Here is a 24,564-nt window from a genome sequence, read left to right as displayed (position 1 = left end):
GTCGCACTGCTCTAACAGCCAGGAAGTTTTTCCTGTGTAGGAAAAACTCACCACAGCTATCCACAGCTTGGGCCGGGGAGGGGGAACCTTTCCCCCAGCCCCCCACCAGAAAAAAGCCCCCATGAGGACCTCAGCCCCTTCCAGCCCCTCCATCCTGGCAGGGCTTCTCAGAGACCCCCTGAGTGGGTCATCAGAAGAGCCCCAGGAAGGCGGCCGACCTGCATTAAGATGTGGCCTGCCCACAAGGGTGCCACAGGTCACTACAGAAATGCCGTGTCACAACAGCAAGGGTGGCAAGAACAATGTGTGTGTGTGTGTGTGTGTGTGTGTGCCATTTTTGTCTTCACAGAAGGTGCCAGAAGGCTGTGCCATCGCCTCCTCCTTGATCCTTTTGAACCGGAACTGCTGGGTGGGGGGCAGGATTGAACCCGGGACCTTCTGCATGCAAAACAGGGGATCTCGGCCCCCGTGTCTGGCCCACCCCACCCTCAGCGGGGCGGGGGCGATGCGTTGAGGAGAGCTGAACTTGAGCAAGTTAAAGGGGCTCCAATATTAGTTTTTGTGGTGATATCTTGCCACGAGAGGCGGCTTAGACATATTTAAAAACTAATAAAAAAAATTAAATTATTAGGTATTTGTGCTTGTTGTTTCACAAACGGCCCATTTGCCTGCATTAATGAAATCCCAGTCCGGCCATCCTGAATTTATTTTTGCTTCCATGAAGTGAGGCGCACGTTGTGTAGTATAATAGTCTCTGAGCATGTGTAGAGTGCTTCCTCACAGCACTGAATGGCTGCACTCATGGTTCTCTCCCCTTTCCATACCCTACCCCAGGGATGAGGAGGCACTTTATCCGCCAAACCTTATTTTTATTATTGTTATTATTATTATTAATAATAATAATAATAATATTTTAAAAACAAAATCTAGCCCTATAGGTTTGTTTTTCTTACGCCTTTCATTCCGTTTCTTATTCCTGAGGTCCAACTCGGTAACCTCTTGAATAGACAGGGATTTCGGCGCTTGGGGTGGCATCGCGGCCGTACACGGCAACACCCCCTCCACCCCACCCCCTAACCGGAGCCTCACAGAACTATGGAATAGCCTGCCCTTAATCCCCCAGGCCCCCTTTTTAATGGGGACAATGGGTCCGGCTCAGTTTGGGTGGTCTCGGCCCTTTTCAAACGCCCCAGCAACGTCCAGCCAAAGACAGCCTGCCAAGCCTGTCCGCCAGCCGTTCCCAGACCGGCCCCTCCGCTCTAGGGCTGACTCCTCCCCACAGTCCCTTTGGATGGGGTCCCCCCCATAACTAGTCTCCCCCACACCCCAAAGTCTTTTACCGGTAGCAATTATTTGGCATATTTCCTTTGTCTGTTGCTGTGTTGGGAGCCAGAGCGGCACGCGCCTGAAATCCACAGATGTCTTTGCAGCATCAAAAAAGAGAAAGAATTGCCCCCCCCCCAACGGAAGGCTTTATTTGACATAACTGAAAGCTGGGTTTTTCATTCATCCCACTGCCAAATCTTCCCAAACTCAACTGCCTCTTCCCTCTGAATCATTCCCCACAAATTGAGGACGCAAGGAGAGCCGTGCTGGACCGGACCAAAGGCTTTTCCAGGCCTGTGTTTGGAGATGACCTCCCCTGGGCACGGAGGTTGGCGGAGAGGCGTGTGAAGAACCCCGGCCTTTCATGTGTCCTGAATGTCCCACCGTTCAGCTTCGTGGGATATGTGGCCCCCTGGGCTGCTGATATTTCAAGAGAGGGAGAGAACCGTCTCCCTGTCCGCTGTCTCCTCACCAGGGGCTGTCTCCTTTCATAGAATCGTAGAAAAGCAGAGTTGGAAGGGGCCCACAAGGCTATCGAGTCCAACCCCCTGCTCAATGCAGGAATCCACCCTAAAGCACCCCTGACAGACGGTTGTCCAGCTGCCTCTTGAAGGCCTCTAGTGTGGGAGAGCCCACAACCTCCCTAGGTCATTGGTTCCATTGTCGCACTGCTCTAACAGTCAGGAAGTTTTTCCTGATGTCCAGCTGGAATCTGGCTTCCTTTAACTTGAGCCCGTTATTCCGTGTCCTGCACTCTGGGAGGATCGAGAAGAGATCCTGGCCCTCCTCTGGGTGACAACCTTTCAAGGACTTGAAGAGTGCTATCATGTCTCCCCTCAACCTTTTTTCTTCTCCTGCTCTTCACCCTCCTGACAACTGATTCAGCAGCAGGGCGCACGGAGGCTGGAGCAGCGGCCTGGCCAGACCAGAATCCCAGGTTATCCCCTGCCTCTCCAGGAAGGGCCAGGGAAGACCCCCGCCTGAAATCCTGGGCAGCCCCTGGCAACATGCTTAAATCAGGCCTTTACACAGGAGAAATGGAATCTGTCTTGCTTTTTATAGTAGGGGCCGTGTTCTGCAGGCAAAGGGTCCCAAGCCTAGAGTGACCATATGAAAAGGAGGACAGGGCTCCTGTATCTTTAACAGTTGCATAGAAAAGGGAATTTCTGCAGGTGTCATTTGTATATATGGAAAACCTGGTGAAATTCCCTCTTCATTACAACAGTTAAAGGTGCAGGAGCTATACTAGAGTGACCAGATTTAAAAGAGGGCAGGGATCCTGCAGATTTAACTGTTGTGATGAAGAGGAAATTTCAACAGATGCTGCATGCATACAAATGACACCTGCTGAAATTCCCTTTTCAATACAACTGTTAAAGATACAGGAGCCCTGTCCTCCTTTTCATAGGGTCACCCTACCCAAGTCCAATCAGCCATATCTCCAGGTATGACTGGGGCAGCAACCAGCCTGAAGCCCTGTGGAGTCACTGCCAGCCAGGGCAGGCAAGACCCAGCTAGGTGGATCACGGGTCAGGATAAGGCAGTCTGCCTCCTGGGTCCCAGCATCACTCCGAAAGGGCCAAATTCTTCCTGGGACAGAGAAGGTCTCACAAGGACACCAATCTGCATAAGCTGATCACATTCCAAATTTATTTATTCATTTATATCCCCTTCCTAGAGTCGGAAGACCTAAAGACGGTCGTGCATGTGCTGGTAACTTCGAGGCTCCGCTTCTGCGATGCGCTCTACATAGGGCTACCTGTGTGCCTAGTCTGGAAACTTCAACTAGTGTAAAATAGGGCAGCCAGGCTGGTCACTGGTACACCTAGGAGTGACCACATTACACCAGTTTTAAAATCTCTTCACTGGCTGCCAATTAGAATCATAGAACATCAGACTTGGAAGGGGCCTACAAGGCCATCGAGTCCAATCCCTGCTCAATGCAGGAATCCACCCTAAAGCATCCCTGACAGATGGCTGTCCATCCGGAAAATTAGTTTCCAGGCAAAGTATAAAATCACTCCACTGGCTGCCAATTAGTTTCCGGGCGAAGTATAAAGTGTCGGTTCTCACCTTTAAAGCCCTACATGGTTTGGGTCCAGGCTACCTGCGGGATCGCCTTCTCCCGTACAATCCGCCCCGCACACTCAGGTCCTCTGGGAAGAACTTCCTTCAGCCAGCCAAAACTAGGCTGACAACCATAACCCAGAGGACCTTTTCTTCTGCCGCTCCCAGACTGTGGAATGGCCTGCCGGAGGGGACTCCTCAACTTTTTTATTTATTTATTTATTTATTACATTTTTATACCGCCCAATAGGCGAAGCTCTCTGGGCGGTTCACAAAAATTAAAACCATCATAAAACAACCAACAGGTTAAAAACACAAATACAAAATACAGTATAAAAAGCAGAACCAGGATAAAACCACGCAGAAAAATTGATATAAGATTAAAATACAGAGTTAAAACAGTAAAATTTAAATTTAAGTTAAAATTAAGTGTTAAAATACTGAGTGAATAAAAAGGTCTTCAGCTGGCGACGAAAGCAGTGCAGTGTAGGCGCCAGGCGGACCTCTCTGGGGAGCTCCTTCCACAACCGGGGTGCCACAGCGGAGAAAGCCGCTTGACAGTCTAAAAGCATTCAAGAAAGCTATCAGGACTGATCTCTTCTGGTAGGCCTATCCAGGGGAATTTTAGGATGTTTTTAGAATGTTTTTAGGATGTCTTAACAATGTATATTATGTTCTTAATTCAGTTTTATGTATTTTATATTTACTGTTGTTCCCTGCCTCAATCAAAATGGAGAGGCGGGTAAGAAATAATGATGATGATGATGATGATGATGATAATAATAATAATTCCACCTCTTTTCCTCCTTAAGGAACCCAAGCTGGCACACATAATCCTCCCTCTCTCCATTTCTATCCTCACAACAACAACCTTGTGAGGTGGGTTGGGCTGAGAGCCTGTGACTGGCCCAGAGTCACCCAGTGGGTTTCCATGGCTGAGTGGGGACTCGAACCTGGATCTCCTGACTCCCAGTCCAACACTCTAACCATGACACCACACCGGCTCTCAGAATATCTATATAGATGTTATTTATTTATTTATTTATTTATTTATTTATTTATTTATTGCATTTTTATACTGCCCAATAGCCAAAGCTCTAGATACTCCAGGAAGGCTTCCCTTAATGACCACCCACGGTTTTATCACATTTTTTTTAAAATATAATTTTAACATGTTTTTTATTTTGTTTTTATTCTATTTTGTGTTGCCCACCACTCAGAAATATTGAATGGGGGGCAGCATACGAATATTGGAAGTAAAGTGTAAAAACTTTCACATACTGTAATTCGGTGTGTCGTTAAGTGTGCCAGTTTCATAGCACTAAGGAACTCTGTTCCTGCCAGGGTAGAGAGGAGGATGGGAGATGGATACAAGGACTCCGGGATCAACGGGAAATTGTGCAAGGTGGAAAGAACTCAGAGCACCCGGCCCCTGGACACACACCAGTCCGGCTTTTTGCATATTTTACGGTGCCTTCCTATTAAAACCACCCAGAGAGCTTCGGCTGTTGGGCGGTATAAGAATGCAATAAATAAATAAAAACTTACATAGTTTTAAGGCACAATCCTATGCATGTTTAGACAGAAAAGAGTCCTCCAAATGCTTGGGCACGCTGGGCGGTGTAGGATTTTGTTCTGTCTAAACATGCATATGATGGTTTCCATAATGCAATAAAGAAGAAGAAGAAGAAGAAGAAGAAGAAGAAGAAGAGGACGAGGAGGTGTAGAAGAAGCCAACATGGATTTGTCAGGAATAAGTCCTGCCAGACTAATCTGATCTCATTGTTTGATTGGGTAACCTCCCTTGTGGACTGTGGGAATGCTGTGGATGAAATATACCTTGACTTCAGCAAAGCTTTTGACAAAGTGCCCCATGACATTCTGATTAACAAACTAGCTAAGAGCGGGCTAGATGGAACAACTATTAGGTGGATCCACAGTTGGCTACAGAATCGGACTCAAAGAGTACTTATCAATGGAACCTTCTCAAACTGGGGAGGGGCAACGAGTGGGGTGCCGCAGGGCTCAGCCCCGGGCCCAGTGCTCTTCAACATTTTTATTAATGATTTGGACGAGGAGGTGCAGGGAATGCTTGTCAAATTTGCAGATGACACAAAATTGGGTGGGATAGCTAATACCCTGGAAGACAGAAGCAAACTTCAAAGTGATCTTGATAGGCTGGAGTGCTGGGCTGAAAACAACAGAATGAAATTTAAGAGGGGTAAATGCCAAGTTCTACATCTAGGAAATAGAAACCAAACGCACAGTTACAAGATGGGGGATACTTGGCTCAGCAATACTACAAACGAGAAGTATCTTGGAATTGTTGTAGATCACAAGCTGAATATGAGCCAACAGCGCGATATGGCTGCAAGAAAGGGAAATGCTATTTTGGGCTGCATTAATAGAAGTATAGTTTCCAAATCACAGGAGGTACTGGTTCCTCTCTATTCGGCCCTGGTTAGGCCTCATCTAGAGTATTGCGTCCAGTTCTGGGCTCCACAATTAAAGAAGGACGCAGACAAGTTGGAGCGTGTTCAGAGGAGGGCAACCAGGATGATCAGAGGTCTAGAAACAAAGCCCTATGAAGAGAGACTGAAAGAACTGGGCATGTTTAGCCTGGAGAAGAGAAGATGGAGGGGAGACATGATAGCACTCTTCAAATACTTCAAAGGTTGTCAGACAGATGAGGGCCAGGATCTCTTCTCAATCCTCCCAGAGTGCAGGACATGGAATAATGGGCTCAAGTTAAAGGAAGCCAGATTCCGGCTGGACATCAGGAAAAACTTCCTGACTGTTAGAGCAGTATGACAATGGAATCATTTACCTAGGGAGGTTGTGGGCTCTGCCACCCTAGAGGCCTTCAAGAGGCAGCTGGACAACCACCTGTCAGGGATGCTTTAGGGTGGATTCCTGCATTGAGCAGGGTTTGGACTTGATGGTCTTATAGGCCCTTCCAACTCTACTATTCTATGATTCTACATTTAATGCATTCACTGCCTAGTTAATAAATAAATAAATAAATAAATAAATAAAAAGAACCTGGGCTGTCACTCAGCGAAAGGGAACTTAGGTGTTTTCTGGAGTGTTTAAACGGATGCATTCACGAGACCCACTTGCAGGAGAATGGTGTGTCACCCTGGCTTGTCCCAGGAAATGGACGCAGGGAAAGCAAGGACCATGCTAGTTCCCCTGGATCTCACGGCAGACTTTGATACCTTTGGCCATGGGATCCTCCTGGGTTGCCCAACCAGGGCAGGATGGAGGGCGGGGAGTCTGGTTGCACGGCTCCAGTCTTTTCTGGAGGGATGTATGCAGAGGGAGGGGTTGAGGCCTCCTGTTCTGCCCCATGGCCCCGTTTAATAAATAAATGAATAAAAATAATGCCCTTTATGATTGCGTATTCAATGATTTTTTGCCTTTAAACAGTAATAATCCCTGAGTGGGCACCCTAGTGAAATGTGCTGCGTGCACCTAGGTCTGGTTTGCGCAAAAGTTCTCAGGGTGCTCCCAGAGCCAGGCTTTCTCCGGAGGCCGTTTCGTTGCCTTTGTTTTAGACCTGCGCTTATGAGCTGTTTTGAACGCTGCTGTGGCTTCTGCCTCTTCTGCCACAGGGGATCCGGCCCGGCTTTTGCCATGTTTCGACAGGCGGGGAAAAGTCCTACAATTCCCAACGTCTCCCAACCAGCATCCCCCAGTTGCTGGGGAACATGGGTGGGAGGGTGCTGTTGCACCCTGTCCTGCCTTGATGGTCCCTGGCCGACGGCTGTTTGGCCGCTGTGTGGAACAGAGCGCTGGGCTAAACGGACCCTCGAAGGTCTGACCCAGCATCTGGGCTCTTCTTCTGTTCTTATGCTGGGAGTTGTAGGGCTCATTTCCAGCCTCGTGCCTTTGATCGCCTTTTGCTGCTTTTCTTGTTAATAGTTGTTGCTAGCTGCTCTTGGGAAAAACGGGAAGATTGAAGAAGTGGGATATCAAACAATTGTAATAAATAAATAAATAAATAAATACGTATACAACAATAGTTTTGAAGTGGGGCAAGTAATCCTTGATGAATAATAATAATAATAATAATAATAATAAAATGTAATGAGGGAACTGTGGCGTTACACCCCACAAGTCAATTCCAAATGTATGTCTGCAGTTTGTAAGTCTGTGGTTTGTAGAATGTTGGCCTGAGTGGGCGGAGTCAGAATGTCTTGGGAGCGGGGAGGAGTGAGATATAAGGGAAGGACGGAGGGGATTGTGGGTTCTTTCCGGGGGGGACTTGTTAGGGACTCTTAGAGTCTGTATTAATGGTATTAATGGTTCTGGGAAATTTGAGAGTCAGTGTAGTGAGTGGTGTCTTTAGAGTGTGGTGTGCACGTAGTGGAAGTATATTAATCAATACTGAGAATAAAGAAAGCTCAAGAGTGATTGTGTGAGAAAAAGGAAAGCCCGAATGTGAATGAGTGACCAGATTGTATGGAAGGTTTCAAAAAGGTATTTAAATGTTGTTATTTGAAACAAAGCTTATGAACTTTTAAAAATAAATTTTGATTGTTTGTTTTAAAACTACCACAAAAATCCCACGTCTCTGTTTGGCGTTTATCATCTTAAGTTTACACATTCAGCACCCACTCTGACAATCATTCACCTAAGCAGATATAACTCACAGCGCATTATTATATATATTAAAATCCATTCTCCATTTTAAACCCCTTTCTCCACATAGTTTGGAGGAAGGTGGGCTTTATCCCTTGCCTCACACGTACCATTGGCTTGAGCAGGGAGTAGCCTCGGCCGGGTCTGGGATTCAGAGCCTGTGTCGCCCCATAAGAAGTGGTGGCAGACGTGAGGTCTGGTGTTCAGGGCCTGTGTCTTGCCAGAACCATCCTAGATGATGATAATTAATACATAAATATGTATACGACAATACTTTTGAAGTGTGGGGAAGCACCCTCAATTATGATAATGCTGCTGTTGATCATTATTTATTTATTTTTACTTTATTTTACTTATTGCATTTCTATACCGCCCAATAGCCGAAGCTCTCTGGGCGGTTTACAAAATTAAGACAATTCAAAGTATAAAACAACAGTATAAAATCATAATATAAAATACAATATAAAAGCAAAACCGTTACTGGCATTATTATTGTAAGAGGAGAAAGGATCCATCATCATCATCATCATAATTATTATTTACATTTATATACCGCCCCATAGCCAAAGCTCTCTGGGTTATTTACAATTTTAGAATGTTTTTAGGATATTTTAACAATGTATATTATTATGTTCTTCATTCAGTTTTATGTATTTTATATTTACTGTTGTTACCTGCCTCGATCAAAATGGAGAGGCGGGTAAGAAATGAATATTATTATTATTTATTATTATTAATTATTATTATTATTAATTATTATTATTATTAAGAGCAGGCAGGGGCTCACCCTTACTCCCGAGTAGCCGGGGCTGCTGCCTTGCCCAAAGGGGGGCGCTGCCTGGTCTCGAGCTGCACCGGGCGGGCATCTGCCTGCACGCGCGCCTCCCCGCCCTCGCCCAAGGGGTTCCGTGACGTCACGGGGCGGGGCGGTGGGTGGGGAGAACCCCCTTCTGTGACGTCAGGGAGGGGCGGGGAGAGGAAGTGACGCGGCCGCGGAGGTTCCCTCCCCTCTCCCACCTCCCCAGAAGGGGGAAGAAGAAGGAGGCGGCGAGGCGAGAGGCGCCTTCCGGGGCTCCCGGGCGGAGAAAAGGTGCTGGGGCAGCGCCTTCCTCCCCGGGGGGGCCCTTGGGGCAAAGCCCCCCCAAACTGCCCCTTGGAGCGAGGGAGGGGACTTGGGGGGCTGGAGCAAAGGGGGGCACGGGAGGGAGGGCGCTTCCTTCAGCCCCGGGACCTCTTTGGTGGTCTGCAAAGGAGCGGGTGACCGGGAGCATGTGCAGAGGGCAGCCCTCCAGCCCGCCTAGACTGCGTAGGGGGAACGCAGGGGGTTGCCTCTGAGCACGTGCAGAGGGCAGGACTCCTCGCTCGAGCCTCGGGCTCCGGCCACCCCCCCCCCCACGCGAACGCCCACTTCGAATAACCAGAACTCCATCATTGGGGGGGGGGGTCATGAAGGACAGAGCCCCTGGGCATGCACAGAGTGCCTTGCTGCTTGGCATGCAGTCGCCCAGCTGTGGGATCCCGGGTTCAAAGGGCGCCTGGTTTAGTGCTCCAGCGAAGAAGAAGATCTGGGGCGCCGTCCGGGGGCTGTGGTGGGGATGGGGGGTCTCCCTTCGCTGCCCGAGACCCCGCAGAGGGGCAGCCCCTTCCTCAGAGGGGAAAGGGGGGCTCTGGGCCCGGCCTCCCGTGTTGCCAGAGCTCCTCCCGGGTGTTGGGTGCCCAAAGCCCCCGGTTCCCTGCCCAGCATCTCCTGTGGGTCAGGGTCGGGGGGCTGGGAAAGACCCACTGCCTGCCGGAGCGGGCGATTCTGGGCTCAGCCCAAAGCCGCTTTGGGGGGTTATTGCAAGGCAGGATCGCCGTGGCAACGGACGCGGCGTCTTCAGGGGGTTCATAACACGGGGCGAGCCCCTGCGGCTCCCGACCGGCCCTCCTTTCTAACACGGCTCTTCTCTCTTCGACTCTCCCCGAATGCGCAGGCCGCCATGGCGATGCCAGCCAATGCCCAGACGGCCAGCAAGACCTGGGAGCTCAGCCTCTACGAGCTCCACCGGACGCCGCAGGTGAGCAGGAGCAGGCCGGAGGCCGCGGCGATGGGCCTGCTGGATGCAGAGGAAGGCAGGACGGGCCAGAGCCCTGGGCTCATAGAATCATAGAAGAGCAGAGTGGGAAGGGGCCTACAAGTCCAGTCCAACCCCCTGCTCAAGGCAGGAATCCATCCCTGACAGATGGTTGTCCAGCTGCCTCTTGAAGGCCTCTAGGGTAGGAGCATTCCTGAGGTTTTCTGATAGGCCGTGTCCTGCAGCATGGAGATGATATATGAGTTGGAAGGGGTCTATGAGGCCATCCAGTCCAATCCCCCGCTCAATGGAGGAATCCACCCTAAAGCATCCCTGACAGATGGCTGTCCAGCTGCCTCTTGAAGGCCTCTACTGTGGGAGAGCCCACAACCTCCCTAGGTCACTGGTTCCCTTGTCGTACTGCTCTAACAGTCAGGAAGTTTTTCCTGATGTCCAGCCAGAATCTGGCTTCCTTTAACTTGAGCCCCTGATTCTGTGTCCTGCACTCTGGGAGGATACAGGAGAGATCCTGGCCCTCCTCTGTGTGACAGAGCCGGGGCGCCAGACTGAAGCCCCCCCTACTTTAAGAGAGCCAGGGTTTTTTCTCTCCCTGCCCCCTCTGTTGCAACAGAAAGATCTGTGGGGTGGGAGGAGGGGAAGGCTTTATCAGCCCACGGCTGGGAATCATTTCTGAAATGTTTCAGAGAGCAGTGGCAGGGGGGTGTTCACCTTTTTTTTGAAAGTTTCCTGTTTGCTTGTTTGTTTGAGATATTTATAGCTTGCCCTGAAACAAACGAACTTGAACAAAATCCCAGGTGGCTCAATTTAAAACAAATAAACATACTTTGGGCCATGTTTTCGGGTTGGAAGCCGCCTCCAGGTGACGCGCCCTGGGGCGACACCCTCAGAGGCCCCAGCTTATCCACCCCCCCTCCCTCTCTTGCGTTTCCCCAGGAGGCCGTCATGGACGGGACGGAGATCGCCGTCTCCCCTCGCAGCCTGCACAGCGAACTCATGTGCCCCATCTGCCTGGACATGCTCAAGCACACCATGACCACCAAGGAGTGCCTCCACCGCTTCTGCTCAGACTGTATCGTCACAGCGCTGCGTAGCGGGTATGAGCGGGGAAGGGGGGGAGCATTCCGGAGGGGGCGCCTTGCCATGTGCAGAGGGGGCGGCGGGAGCGTGGAGTGGAGTCAGAAGAGCCGTGCTGGGTCGGACCGAGGATTTGCCAGCATGTGGGGAAGCGTTGAAGGCCGCTTGGCCTTGCTGAGAATCATAGAAATTTGGAGTGGGACGGGACCTTAGAGGTCATCCAGTCCAACCCGCTGTGCAACACTGGCATTGCCTCTGTGCCCACGCTGGCATGTGTCGTCCAGATCCCGGACAGTGTGAGTAGGAGGGCGCTCTTGCATGGTAAACTGCCTGGAGAGCTTCGGCTGTGGGGTGGTATATAAATTTAATAAATAAAATAAATAAATAAATGTCCAGCTTGTAGGTTCCCCATGGGCAGAAGGCTAGACTAGATGGACTCTTGGTCTGATCCAGTATCAGGGCTCTCCTTACGTTTTCACGTTCTTATCCTGTTGAGTGGTCTTCAGACTGAGAGCAAAAACAGGCCCTGTTTGGTTTATTTATTATATTTCTATACTGCCCAATAGAATCATAGAATAGCAGAGTTGGAAGGGGCCTACAAGGCCATCGAGCCCAACCCCCTGCTCAATGCAGGAATCCACCCTAAAGCATCCCTGACAGATGGTTGTCCAGCTGCCTCTTGAAAGCCTCTAGTGTGGGAGAGCCCACAACCTCCCTTGGTCACTGATTCCATTGTCGTGCTGCTCTAACAGCCAGGAAGTTTTTCCTGATGTCCAGCCGGAATCTGGCTTCCTTTAACTTGAGCCCGTTATTCCGTGTCCGTAGCCGAACCATTGAATACAACATGACAAAAGCAATTTTGAAAGTTTTAAAAAGTACCACGTAAAACCAAAGTAAGGCCCAGCAGCGGTTGCAGCCCTGGGAAATCCTGGCTGAAAAGGTGTGTTGAGCGACAGGCGTCGTTTCCCTGGAACAAGCGCGGGACAGCAGCCCTCCCCGGGTTCAGGTGCGGACTTGGGCGGGCTCATGAAGGGATGTGTGTATTTCCTGGCCCGACTAGGACTGTTGCCCAATTAAAGAAATCCTAGACCATTTGTATGGGTTTGGGTTGGTTGATTGCATTTGGAGAAAAACGATAGTTCTAAGGAAGAAAGGACCGCGTGTTTTGAGTTGACGCAGGCACGTGCCGGATAGGGGCCCAGGAAAGCTGCCTCTCCTCTGAGCCAGGCCGCCTGGCCCTCTTGCTCCGTACTGTCCACACCGACTCGCAGCAGCTCCCCTGGGCCTCAGGCAGGAAGAGAGGCCGGGGGGGGGGGGGGCTCCGACCTGACCCTTTTCGTGGGGGTTGCTCCGAGTTGAACCTGGGATTTGGGGGCTGCAAATCCTGTGGGCTTGCCCTGTGAGCTGTTGTGAGTCCTCACCTAAGACGGTTGGGCAACTGCATGTTTTGGCCTACAACTCCCATGAGCCTTAGCCAGCATTGCACATGGTGGAGGATGATGGGAGTTGTCGGCCAAAACATCTGAAGAAGACGCAAGCTACCCATCCCTGAACAAAGATGGTATAAGCCATCAGCCGTTTAATAAGTGCTGGAATTTAAATATTCTTTCCCCCTTCAGTCTGCTGGCCAAATTACCCGGGGGCCGCCTTTTAATGGTCCCTTAAAATGTATTTTTAATTGGTTAATCAGCTAAATGGGGCAGCCCTGATCCTGCCGCTTTTGAGGGGCGGATTGCAATCCTGAATGCTGGCTACCGGGTTCCTCGGCCCTGCCGTGGTGCCACCGAAACCGCTGCGTGTGGAAGGATTTGTGTCTGAAAGCGGCCTTGTGCTCACTCCGTTGTGTGGCGGCGGGCTGGCAGTGTTGGCGTGGAGTATTTAGATGCTGCTGGTTCTGCGTGGAAGAGAGGAGGACCTTTCACGGGCGCTCGCGTTTGGCTGAAGCCCATGGCGGTCAGAAGAGAGTTTGCACCCTACAGAATCTGTGGGTGCCCCCTGCACCGTTCTCCTCCTGGGGTCAAGCTGCTGTTTGCTCATTTATACTCTGCCTTTCAAAATAAAAGATGTCCAAGGCACGTTGCAATGCAAGCAATACAAACAACAGCAAAAATGATTAAAAGTCGCGTCAAGGAATGCTTCAGCATAGATGTTTTGGGCTAGAATTTAACCTGCCCTTTGTGCATGGCCCAACAGGCCATGACCCTAAGTTAACTGTAGGAGCAGCCCTCTGTGACGGCGGTCGCTGAAATTCTTCCAGGAGCAGAGTGATTGTGGGAATTGTGATTTCTTCCCTGGTTTTTTAAGCACGCACGACGTGACTTGCAAAAGTGAAACCACCCAATAAAATTAGTAAAATGGGTTGACAGTATAAAACACAACAACAGTATAAACGGAGACCCTGGAACAGCAGCCTGACTTATTTCTTTACATTTTCAGCCCACTCTTCAACCCAGAAATGTTCCCAGGGCAGCGTGTAACTACGCATGGTGAAAAGAGTCCCTGCCCCATCAGGCTTCCATTCCAAAAGATATGACAGAACAGGGATTGGGCTTCCACGGGCCGTGTGGGCGCTCTGAAATGCTTAGTTGACCATTGTGCTTGCTTGGAGCTGAAATTGAGGGAATTGGGATTCAATATTACCGGAAAGGGGGGGGGATCATTTATTTATTTATTTTTTACATTTATGTACCACCCCTCAGCCGAAGCTCTCCGGGCGGTTTACAGCAATTAAAAACAGTAAACATTAAAAAAAAGTATACAAAATTTAAAAAATCATCAGAAACATATAGACCACAATATAAAAATAACATTATCCATTTAAAAGCAGCAATTCCGGGGTCCTTTAAAAACAAGCTGTTAAAACGCCTGGGAGAAGAGAAAAGTCTTGACCTGGTGCCTGAAAGATAACGTTGGCGCCAGGCAAGCCTCATCGGGGAGATCATTCCACAGTCGGGGGGCCACCACTGAAAAGGCCCTCTCCCTTGTTGCCATCCTCCGAGCTTCCCTCGGAGTAGGCACTCGGAGGAGGACCTTAGATGTTGAGCGCAGGGTACGGGTAGGTTCATGTCGGGAGAGGCGTTCCACCAGGTATTGCGGTCCCAAGCCATGGTGGGATTAAAAGCGGGAGAATGTAAAGGCCAAGGCCTGGTTTATGTTTTATTAAACTGTCCGTTCTGACGCAGGGACCAAGGCAGGTCGCAGCCATCGGTGCTCAAATGCAGCGACTCGGATGAAAGGGCAGGTTCGCGGGTGCGTTGCAGGGAAGGGGAGGATCCCAGGCCCTTTTTCAGCGCCTCTCTCCCCCTTCCGCCGCCGTAGGAATAAAGAGTGCCCGACGTGTCGGAAGAAGCTGGTCTCCAAACGCTCCCTGCGGCCCGACCCGAACTTCGACGCGCTCATCTCCAAGATCTACCCAAGCCGGGACGAGTACGAAGCCCACCAGGACCGGGTGCTGGCCAAGCTCAACCGTCTCCACAACCAGCAGGCCCTTCGGAGCAGCATGGAAGAGGGACTGAAGATGCAGGCCATGAACAGGTAGCCGGGTGCGTGCGTGCGTGTGCGCCCCTCTCACCGCGTGGGGTTGCCCACAGGTGTCTTCAGGGTCCCCCTAATTCCCAAACCCGTTCCTCCCTTTGAGCCAATGCTGCCCCTCAGCCTCTACTGAGACTGTTGCTCTTGCGGGGACCCCATCACACGCTGCATTGAGCTGGGGGTTGGACTAGATGGCCTTATGGGACCCTTCCAACTCTACTGTTCTATGATTCTATGGACTCTGTGCTCCAAGGACCTGCTTTGTTCTGGACATGAGCATTTCCCCGTTGCGGTACGGCCCACCAGCACGTGGACCGTGTTGGATACGGCCCACAATTACTTTTATTATTATGGTTGTTGTTATTATTATGTTTATTTAAAGTTTTGTTCTTAATTAGAACAAATCCTTTCTGCCCATTATCATTTTTTGATTATTAGAATTGTATGATTATAAAATATTGAGACGTTCTTATTGTTGAAGTAATAATAATAATAATAATGATAATAATAATAATAATAAATAATAATGCAAAGGAAACAAGTCTAAGACGGTGCCCCAATATATTAATAAATAATTAATTAATAATAATAATAATAATGATAATAATAATAATAATAATAATAATAATAAATAATAATGCAAAGGAAACAAGTCTAAGACGGTGCCCCAATATATTAATAAAAAATTAATAATAATAATAATAATAATAATAATAATAAATAATAATAATGCAAAGGAAACAAGTCTAAGACGGTGCCCCAATATATTAATAAATAATTAATAATAATAATGATAATAATAATAATAATAATAAATAATAATGCAAAGGAAACAAGTCTAAGACGGTGCCCCAATATATTAATAAAAAATTAATAATAATAATAATAATAATAATAATGATAATAATAATAATAATAAATAATAATGCAAAGGAAACAAGTCTAAGACGGTGCCCCAATATATTAATAAATAATTAATAATAATAATAATAATGATGATAATAATGCAAAGGAAACAAGTCTAAGACGGTGCCCCAATATATTAATAAATAATTAATAATAATAATAATAATAATAATAATACAAAGGAAACAAGTTTAAGACGGTGCCCCCAATATATTATTATTAATAAATATTATTATTAATAATAATAATAATTTATTACATTTCTATCCTGCCTTCTTCCCTGCAAGGAACCCAAGGCGGCGTACATAACCTTCCTCCTCTCCATGTGATCCTCACAACGACAACCCTGTGAGGTGGGTTGGGCTGAGAGTCTGTGAATGGCCCAGAGCCACCCAGTGGGTTTCCATGGCCGAGTGGGGACTGGAACCTGGATCTCCCGACTCCCAGTCCGACACTCTAACCACTAGGCCACACTAGCTCTCACCCAGGAGATGGTAACCAAACCACAGAACTCTACTGCACAGTCCGAAAGGCCTTTGACTGAACTCTCTCCTGCCTTATTTTAATTTTGTTTAAGGCTATCCTAAGTTGTCCCCAGAAATTGTTTATTACTGGGTTTTTCTTTTTGTTTTTAGGAAGGGTTGGTGTAACGCATCTTTTTAAAATATTTTAAAATATTGTATGAATGTATTGGGTTTTTTTTGTTGAACTCAACTGCTTTAAGTTCCTCTTTTGCAAATAAAGTGGGACGTAGGTTTTTTAAAATAATAATGAATCGTATCATAGAATCATAGAATAGCAGAGTTGGAAGGGTCCTCTTAAGGCCATCCAGTCCAACCTCTGCTCAATGCAGGAATCCACCCTAAAGCATCCCTGACAGATGGTTGTCCAGCTGCCTCTTGAAGGCCTCTAGTGTGGGAGAGCCCACAACCTCCCTAGGTCACGGGTTCCATTGTCTCTCTCTCCCTGGAGAAATCCAGCAAGCCCATCCTTTCCCCCACCCCACCCCCATCACCCCCAACCCCCCTCCCACATTTAAGCACCCTTTGAAAACACCTTTGTTTAGGAGGGCTTCGTCTGACGCTGAACGGATGGCTGAACCAAGGCCCCTCTCGCTGTGCTTCGGGAGGCCGTTCCGTTCCGGGTTGCTTCGCTTTCACCAGTGAGGCTTTATCCTAAAACAGCTAACCCCAGCCTGGTGCCCTCTGGTTGTTTTGGACTTCAACTCCTATCAGCCTCAGCCAACGCTCAGGAATGCTGGGAGCTGCAGTCCAAACTGTCAGGACGGCACCAGGTCGGGGAAGCTGTCCTAAAAGATGAGGCATAAAATAAAGAAACCAATGAATAAAAACAGCAAAAGAGAAAAGGCGGTGAGAGACGGAGGAGGGGGAGAAGCGAGGAGTAAAAAGGGGTCCCGATTCTGGGCCCTTAAAAATGCAGACTCGAGGACCAGGCTAACAGCGTGCCCCTTAAATAGTCTTTGTTGTTTGACTACAAGATCCAAAATTTTATCCTTCCAGCTTTTTATATATATAGTGTGTGTGTGTGTGTGTGTGTGTGTGTGTGTATTATTATTATTATTATTATTATTATTATTATTATTATTATTATTATAGCACCATCAATGTACATGGTGCTGTACAGTGTAAAACAGTAAATAGCAAGACCCTGCTGCATAGACTTATATTTTACTAAAATCATAGTAAAGCAATAAGGAGGGGAAGGGAATGCAAACAGGCACTGGGTAGGGTAAACAGGCACAGGGTAGGGTAAACAGGCACAGGGTAGGGTAAAACTAACAGTATAAAGTCCGAGCAACATCAAGTTTTAAAAGCTTTAGGAAAAAGAAAAGTTTTTAGCTGATCTTTACAAGTTGCGATTGAGCTTGTGGATCTCAAATGTTCTGGAAGAGCGTTCCAGGCGTAAGGGGCAGCAGAAGAGAAGGGACGAAGCCGAGCAAGGGAAGTGGAGGCCCTTGGGCAGGCGAGAAACATGGCATCAGAGGAGCGAAGAGCACGAGCGGGGCAATAGTGTGAGATGAGAGAGGAGAGATAGGAAGTAGCTAGACCGTGAAAAGCTTTGAAGGTTAACAGAAGTTTATATTGGATTCTGAAGTGAATTGGAAGCCAATGAAGAGATTTCAGAAGTGGAGTGACATGGTCAGAGCGGCGAGCCAAGAAGATGATCTTAGCGGCAGAGTGGTGGACAGAGACCAGCGGACTGATGTGAGACGGAGGAAGGCCAGAGAGAAGAAGGTTGCAGTAGTCCAACCGAGAAATAACCGATGCATGAACAAGAGTCTTGGCAGAAGAGACAGACGAAAATGGTCGAATCCTGGCAATATTATACAGGAAGAAACGACAGGATTTAGCTACTGCCTCAATGTGAGGAGTAAAGGAGAGCGAGGAGTCGAAGATAAAGCCAAGGCTACGAGCTTCCTTGACTGGAGTAAGCGTAACATCATTGACAGTAAGAGAGAATGAGAGATGAGGAGAAGGTTTAGGAGGAAAAACAAGCAGTTCAGTCTTTGCCATATTAAGTTTCAAACGACGATGAAGCAACCAAGCTGAGATATCTGAGAGACATGCCGAGATACGATCGTGAACATCAGGAGAAAGTTCCGGAGATGAAAGATATAATTGTGTATCATCAGCATACAGATGATATTGGAGGCCATGAGATTGAATAAGATTACCCAAGGGCAACATGTATAAAGAAAACAACAAGGGGCCAAGCACCGAGCCTTGCGGAACCCCTACTGAAAGGGGAAAGGAGGAAGACGAGCTGCCGTTAGTCGACACGCTGAAAGAGCGACCCGCTAGATAGGAGGCGAACCAGTTATAGACAGAGCCACAAAATCCAAGGTCATGAAGGAAATCTAAGAGAAGATCATGATCAACCGTGTCAAAGGCTGCAGTTAGATCAAGGAGAATAAGAACGGAATAAAGGCCTTTAGACTTGGCAGTAAGGAGATCATTGGTGATCTTAGTAAGGGCTGTTTCAGTGGAATGCAAAGGACGGAATCCAGATTGAAAAGGATCCAGAGCAGAGTTACTAGAAAGAAAGTCAAGACATGTCATGGCAGCACCCAAGGACCCTAATTTTTGATGCAGCCATCCATGCCCATCAGCTGAGTTAAGGGCAGGAAATCATAGAACTGTGGAGTTGGCTGGGACCTCAAGGACCATCTAGTCCAACCCTCTACAATGTGCAGGAAAACCAGTTAAACCATCCATGAGAGGTGGCCTGCCCGGCCTCTTCTTAAACACCTCCAGAAGTGGAGAACCCACAACCTCCATAGGTAGACTGTAGCACAGATCTTTACTGCCTTTATTTATTTAAAACATTTCTTCACCACCTTTCAGGGAAGACAGAAGCAAACTTCAAAGTGATCTTGATAGGCTGGAGTGCTGGGCTGAAAACAACAGAATGAAATTGAATAGGGGTAAATGCCAAGTTCTACATTTAGGAAATAGAAACCAAAGGCACAGTTACAAGATGGGGGATACTTGGCTCAGCAATACTACAAACGAGAAGGATCTTTGAATTGTTGTAGATCGCAAGCTGAATAGGAGCCAACAGTGTGACGTGGCTGCAAAATAGGCAAATACTATTAATAGAAGTATAGCTTCTAAATGGCGTGAGGTACTGGTTCCTCTCTATTCGGCCCTGGTTAGGCTTCATCTAGAGTATTGCGTCCAGTTCTGGGCTCCACAATTCAAGAAGGACGCAGACAAGCTGGAGCGTGTTCAGAGGAGGGCAACCAGAATGATCAGGGGTCTGGAAACAAAGCCCTATGAAGAGAGACTGAAAGAACTGGGCCTGTTTAGCCTGGAGAAGAGAAGATTGTGGGGAGACATGATAGCACTCTTCAAATACTTAAAAGGTTGTCACACAGAGGGGGCCAGGATCTCTTCTCGCTCCACCCAGAGTGCAGGATACGGAATAACGGGCTCAAGTTAAAGGAAGCCAGATTCCGGCAGGATATCAGGAAAACCTTCCTGACTTAGAGCAGTACGACAATGGAATCAGTGACCTGGGGAGGTTGTGGGCTCTCCCACACTGGAGGCCTTTAAGAGGCAGCTGGACAACCCTCTGTCAGGGATGCTTTAGGGTGGATTCCTGCAATGAGCAGGGGGTTGGACTCGATGGCCTTGTAGGCCCCTTCCAACTCTGCTATTCTATGATTCTATGAAGAAGCCCTCACAAGGCTGCTCAAGACAATAAAATGCACAAAAACAAGTTAAAATATTAAAAGCAATAAAAACACGACCACAATAAAATGGTATTAAAACAATAGAACCAATGATTAAAACAGCAGCGATAATCATGAGAAGGCCAATGTAAAATAAAATGTTTTTAAGGCCTTCTCTGCAGGTGTGGAGCTGCCACAGAGAAGGCCCTCTCAGATGAGGTCACCCAGCTAACTGCCCTCGTGGGTAGGCAAATGAGAAGGGCCTCTCTTTCTGATCTTGAAAGTGCAGGCAGGCTGATAGGGGTGAAGGCAGTCCTTCCAAGTAACGTGTTCCCAAACGCTTTAGAGCTTTAAAAGGTCAAAACGTGAAGGCCAACGCATCAAGAACCAGTTTGATTTGCTGCTCCGACGCTTGCCGGAATGCAGCTGGCGTAGGACAAGGCTGTCCTGTGCGAACTGGAGTCCTTGCGGACACAGAGAAAACTGAGCCTGGTGAGGTCCTAGCAGGGGACACATTTGGAGCTGAGCAATTGTTTTCGTTGTCGGGAGGGAGGGAGGGAGACACGTCGGTGGAAACGGGCAGGAATTACTGGGCGAATCTGTGGTGCCCCCAAAAACAATTGGACGTTTTCTTTTCAAGTCAATTTCACGGCAGTGGCTATTCCGGGATACCAATGCAAGAAATTCATTTTTAAAAACGAACAGCCTTAAAAGAAGTCTTAGCGTATTCACTAGCAGGACAGGGACGTGAAAGGAAACGCATCTGTGTACGTGATGCAAAAAATATTGATCAAAGCATTTGTGTGATCACCTTTGTCCATTTTAAAGAACGGGGCGGAGGGGGCGGGGCGCTGCTCTTTGCAGTTTCTCAGCCTCCCCAAAAGTGCACCGTGTCAGACGGAGTTTTGCACATGGCCCCAGGTTTCTATCCTGTTCGTGAATATGCGAAGACTTATTTTGCATTACCCTTTGAATTATCTCTTTGGTGTGTAATCATAGTCATAACATCCCCAGAATAACTGTTGTGGTTGGATTGAAAAGTCACCTGTGAGGCCTTGATGCATTTGGGGTTTGGAGGGATGGAACTGGACTGCCTCCCTGCCCAGGATGGTCCAGAGGGCCGTGCACGACAGGAGCCTGGGGTGGACCAGTAGGCCGAAAAGGGGATCAGGGCCTCTTTTCCTGAAAACAGGCAGGATCTGGTGCGGCTTTGCAAATCCGGAAGAGTCGCTTTGCACACGCTTTTGTTGCCACGTGTAATGGATTCCTAGGATCTTAGAGTTGGAAGGGGTTTCTGAGGCCATCTAGTCCAACCCCCCCGCTCCCTCGGCTCGCTGTGGCCGTTTTTGACATCTCACTTCAGGTTCATAGATGATCCCTCCCCCTTTGAAGTGTTGATAGATCCGTACAGCGCTTTCAGTGTTGGGTGTGCTGCACATCTATCAGCGTCCCCTAAGATGGTGCCCTCCAGATGCAGTGGATGATGGGAGTTGCAGTCCAACATGCCTGGAGAGCACCCACTTGGGGCAGGCTGACATGCATTACCCCAATAATGCTCACAAGGACTTTCTCAGCTGGGGTTAGCTTTGACAGGCCTCCCTCCCTTGCCTGCTTCCACGGCGCCTTCTCCTCCCCAAATGCCTTCGTTTCCCTTCTTGCGGTTCTGCCACGCGGAACCCCCTTAGCGTTTGCCGGGAGGCGCTCTCTTGGGTGCCGTGGGCGGGACCCGGGGGTTACGAATTGGGAGCAGGGCTGCTCAGGCCCCCGCCCTTTTGCCCCCCCCTCCAGAGGCCAGCGGGTCCGGAGACACCCTCTGGAGTCAGACAACAACACCTTCAGCGGCGCGGAGGACAACTGCGACAGCCGGTCGCACCTCAGCAACGCCTCCGCCCCCAGCCAGCCCGAGGCCGGGCCCAGCCGCAAGCGGTCGCGGGCGTCCGACGAGTCGTGCCCGGAGCCGGAGACCTCGCACGAGGGAGGCCGGGGCAGCCCCGAGCCGGGGGCCGAGGCCAGCAGCAGCGAGATCGAGCTGGTCTTCCGGCCCCACCCGGTCCTGGTGGAGAAGGGCGCCTACTCTCAGACCAGGTACGATCCGGGCGGGGGGCGGGGGGGGGGCCTTCCTTGCCCACCCTGTGATGTGGCTGCAAAAAAAGCAAATGCGATTTTGGGCTGCATTCATAGAAGTATAGCTTCCGAATCACGTGAGGTCCTGGTTCCCTTCTATTCAGCCCTGGTTAGGCCTCATCTAGAGTATTGCGCCCAGTTCTGGGCTCCACAATTCAAGAAGGACGCAGACAAGCTGGAGCGTGTTCAGAGGAGGGCAACCAGGATGATCAGAGGTCTGGAAACAAAGCCCTATGAAGAGAGACTGAAAGAACTGGGCATGTTTAGCCTGGAGAAGAGAAGATTGAGGGGAGACATGACAGCACTCTTCAAATACTTAAAAGGTTGTCACGCAGAGGAGGGCCAGGATCTCTTCTCGATCCTCCCAGAGTGTACGACACGGAATAACGGGCTCAAGTTAAAGGAAGCCAGATTCTAGCTGGGCATCAGGAAAAACGTCCTGACTGTTAGAGTGGTACGACAATGGAAACTATTCCTCAAATAATAATTGAATAAGGACTGAATAATCTTCGCCTCCTTGTTTTCCTAGGCTGTCGTGTCAGCCGTGTGGGGTGCGTGGGTGGGTCTTCCTGTGAGTGTCAACTGAGAATTCCCACTCCACGCCCCCCTTGAAGCCAGGCTCCCCCCGCCCCCCAGTTCTACTTCTGCCTCCCTCTTTGGCAGGTACGTCAAGACCACGGCCAACGCGACGGTGGACCACCTCTCCAAGTACCTGGCCTTGCGCATCGCGCTAGAGGAAGCCCCGGGCCCGGGTCCAGAAGCCCCTGCCCTGGAAGACGTGAGCGAGAAGCAGTACACCATCTACATCACCACAGCTGGGGGGGCCTTCACGGTAAGGCAGGCAGGAGGGGAGCGGCTGGGGAGGGGGCCTGGGGACGGGGACCGGGTTCCCTGTGGATGCAGATCGGAGAATGGGCTTCCATGGAGGGCGGGGGAGATACGGCAGCACTGCGTGGCGGAGACAGAAGAGCTGATTTGGCTAGAAGGAGCTGTGGGTTCAGGAGCCCAGCGGCTGCAGGCCTAGAGCCAAATCAGGAGGGCCGTGTCGCCTGTCGGAGAGGTGAAGTCCGGCGGAGTTGATGCTTACACTTGTGCATCATGCCTACACATGGGTTCCGTTAGGCTTCCTCCAGGTGCTGGCAGCTGCTTCTCCTCCCCTGCCGGTAACGCTGGGAGGTTTCTTCCGCCTTCCTTCTGGACCGGAGGATTTAATGCCCAGGTAGAAAATCCCGGTGTGGATTTGCTTCCAGCCTATTTCTCGTGGGACGTCTTGGCCCGCCGTGGGTGTCCGTCCCCCCCCCCCCCCCCGCCACTATCAGCAGTCTGTTTCTCCCATGCTGGAAGGCCAAGGAAGAAGTTTCCTCCAGGTCATATTGGCTGTGCGTGCCTTCTTCCTCTGCCTGTGTGGCTTTCGCAGCTTGGCTCACTTACTTAAGCTATCTGCTTGCTCAGCAGTGTTCGCGGCTCTCTGTTTGGGGCACATTTTCACCTGGGTCTGGAGGGGCTGCAAGGTCCGTGGCCCTGTCTTCTGGGCAAGGGGTTGGGCTTCCAAGGTGAAGAGATTGAGCAGGGACGGGGGAGGGGCAAGGCCGAGCAGGGCCTTCTCGCTCACTGCTCCTCTCTCCCTCCTCCTTCCTGCACTCAGACGCTGAACGGATCCGTGACCCTGGAGCTGGTGAACGAGAAGTACTGGAAGCTGAGCAAACCTTTGGAGCTGTATTATGCACCCACCAAGGAGCAGAAATAGTTGCTGGACCCCCGGAACCTTTGGACGACAGCAAGCGTCTGTGTGTGTGTGTGGACTGAGTGGGGGGCGTCAGCAGCTCCACCCTCGGGGGGCTCTGCGAGAGGACCTGGTAGAAGGCGGCGCTTGGCCCACAGGCAGGGGGGCGGGAGTGCCCAAATGCCCCCGCTTGAATGGCTGCTGCTGCTGCTTCCTCCGCCCCCCCTAAAAGAAATCTGGCATTCCCCCCCCTCCCCAACCCAGCAAAGACTTGTCTCCTCGGGGGTGGGGGTGGGCGGTGCCCCTGTCCTTTTGTTTCTCTCCCCCCCCCCCCCCGGCGAGTGACTGCTTTCTCCCCATGCGGGTGGGGGTTTGGGGCGGGGGATCACGGCTGCTGGGGGAGAAGGTTTTGTTCCTGGCCTTTTTACAGCTGTTTTTGTGGAATTGAATTCATCACGGAGTTTCTGGCCTCTTTGAAAGGCTGTGTCCGGAGTCTCTCTTTGGGAGTGCGCGGGATGGAGAAAGCGGATCGCAAGGGGAAGGTGCCTGACACCCACCCCACCCTCAAGGGTGTAGGGCTGGGCGTAAGACCCAGGAGTCGCCTCCTCTCCTCCGGATGTCGTCCTGGGTCTGGGCTCTGCCGTCTTTCTAGCGGAAGGAGGTTCCAGAGATGCGAGTTAGAGGCCCGGAGCCAGAGGCGCAAGAACCGCCAAGAGACGTGGGAGGGCCGGGAAGCGTTGTGCCTTGGGAAGGCGACGCCTAGGATGGGCGTTCCGGCAGCTTTCGCAGGAAAGATCTGGGTGGGTGGCGGCGGGATCAAGGGCAGGCCGAAGAAGAGCGCGTTCTGGGTGCAACGCCCAGCCTCCAGGCTGGAGGGGTGGGGCCGGGGTGGGGCATGG

General features: G+C 49.9%; 1 protein-coding gene across 1 annotated transcript; it reads left to right on the top strand.

The window, feature by feature from the left end:
- Positions 1–9,055: 9,055 nt before the first annotated feature.
- On the top strand, positions 9,056–24,033 carry RING1 (ring finger protein 1). The gene is made up of 7 exons (XM_063122946.1): positions 9,056–9,127; positions 10,011–10,094; positions 11,046–11,206; positions 14,505–14,720; positions 21,607–21,903; positions 22,606–22,774; positions 23,588–24,033. The coding sequence occupies exons 2-7, from the start codon at positions 10,017–10,019 to the stop codon at positions 23,687–23,689; spliced, it is 1,023 nt and encodes a 340-aa protein (XP_062979016.1). The 5' UTR covers positions 9,056–9,127; positions 10,011–10,016; the 3' UTR covers positions 23,690–24,033.
- The last annotated feature ends 531 nt before the right edge of the window (positions 24,034–24,564 follow it).

Source organism: Elgaria multicarinata, chromosome 3, assembly GCF_023053635.1.
Source record: "Elgaria multicarinata webbii isolate HBS135686 ecotype San Diego chromosome 3, rElgMul1.1.pri, whole genome shotgun sequence".
In the NCBI taxonomy this organism is placed as follows: domain Eukaryota; kingdom Metazoa; phylum Chordata; class Lepidosauria; order Squamata; family Anguidae; genus Elgaria; species Elgaria multicarinata.
Note: the sequence above shows the minus strand (reverse complement) of the source record. Positions and strands in the feature narration are given on the sequence as shown.

Excerpts from the sequence above, each read along its gene's own strand:
- RING1 (XM_063122946.1), top strand. The coding sequence starts at position 10,017 with ATGGCGATGCCAGCCAATGCCCAGACGGCCAGCAAGACCTGGGAGCTC. Across the intron at positions 21,904-22,605 it reads GGCGCCTACTCTCAGACCAG|GTACGTCAAGACCACGGCCA; the intron begins GTACGATCCGGG and ends CCTCTTTGGCAG. Across the intron at positions 22,775-23,587 it reads CAGCTGGGGGGGCCTTCACG|ACGCTGAACGGATCCGTGAC; the intron begins GTAAGGCAGGCA and ends TCCTGCACTCAG.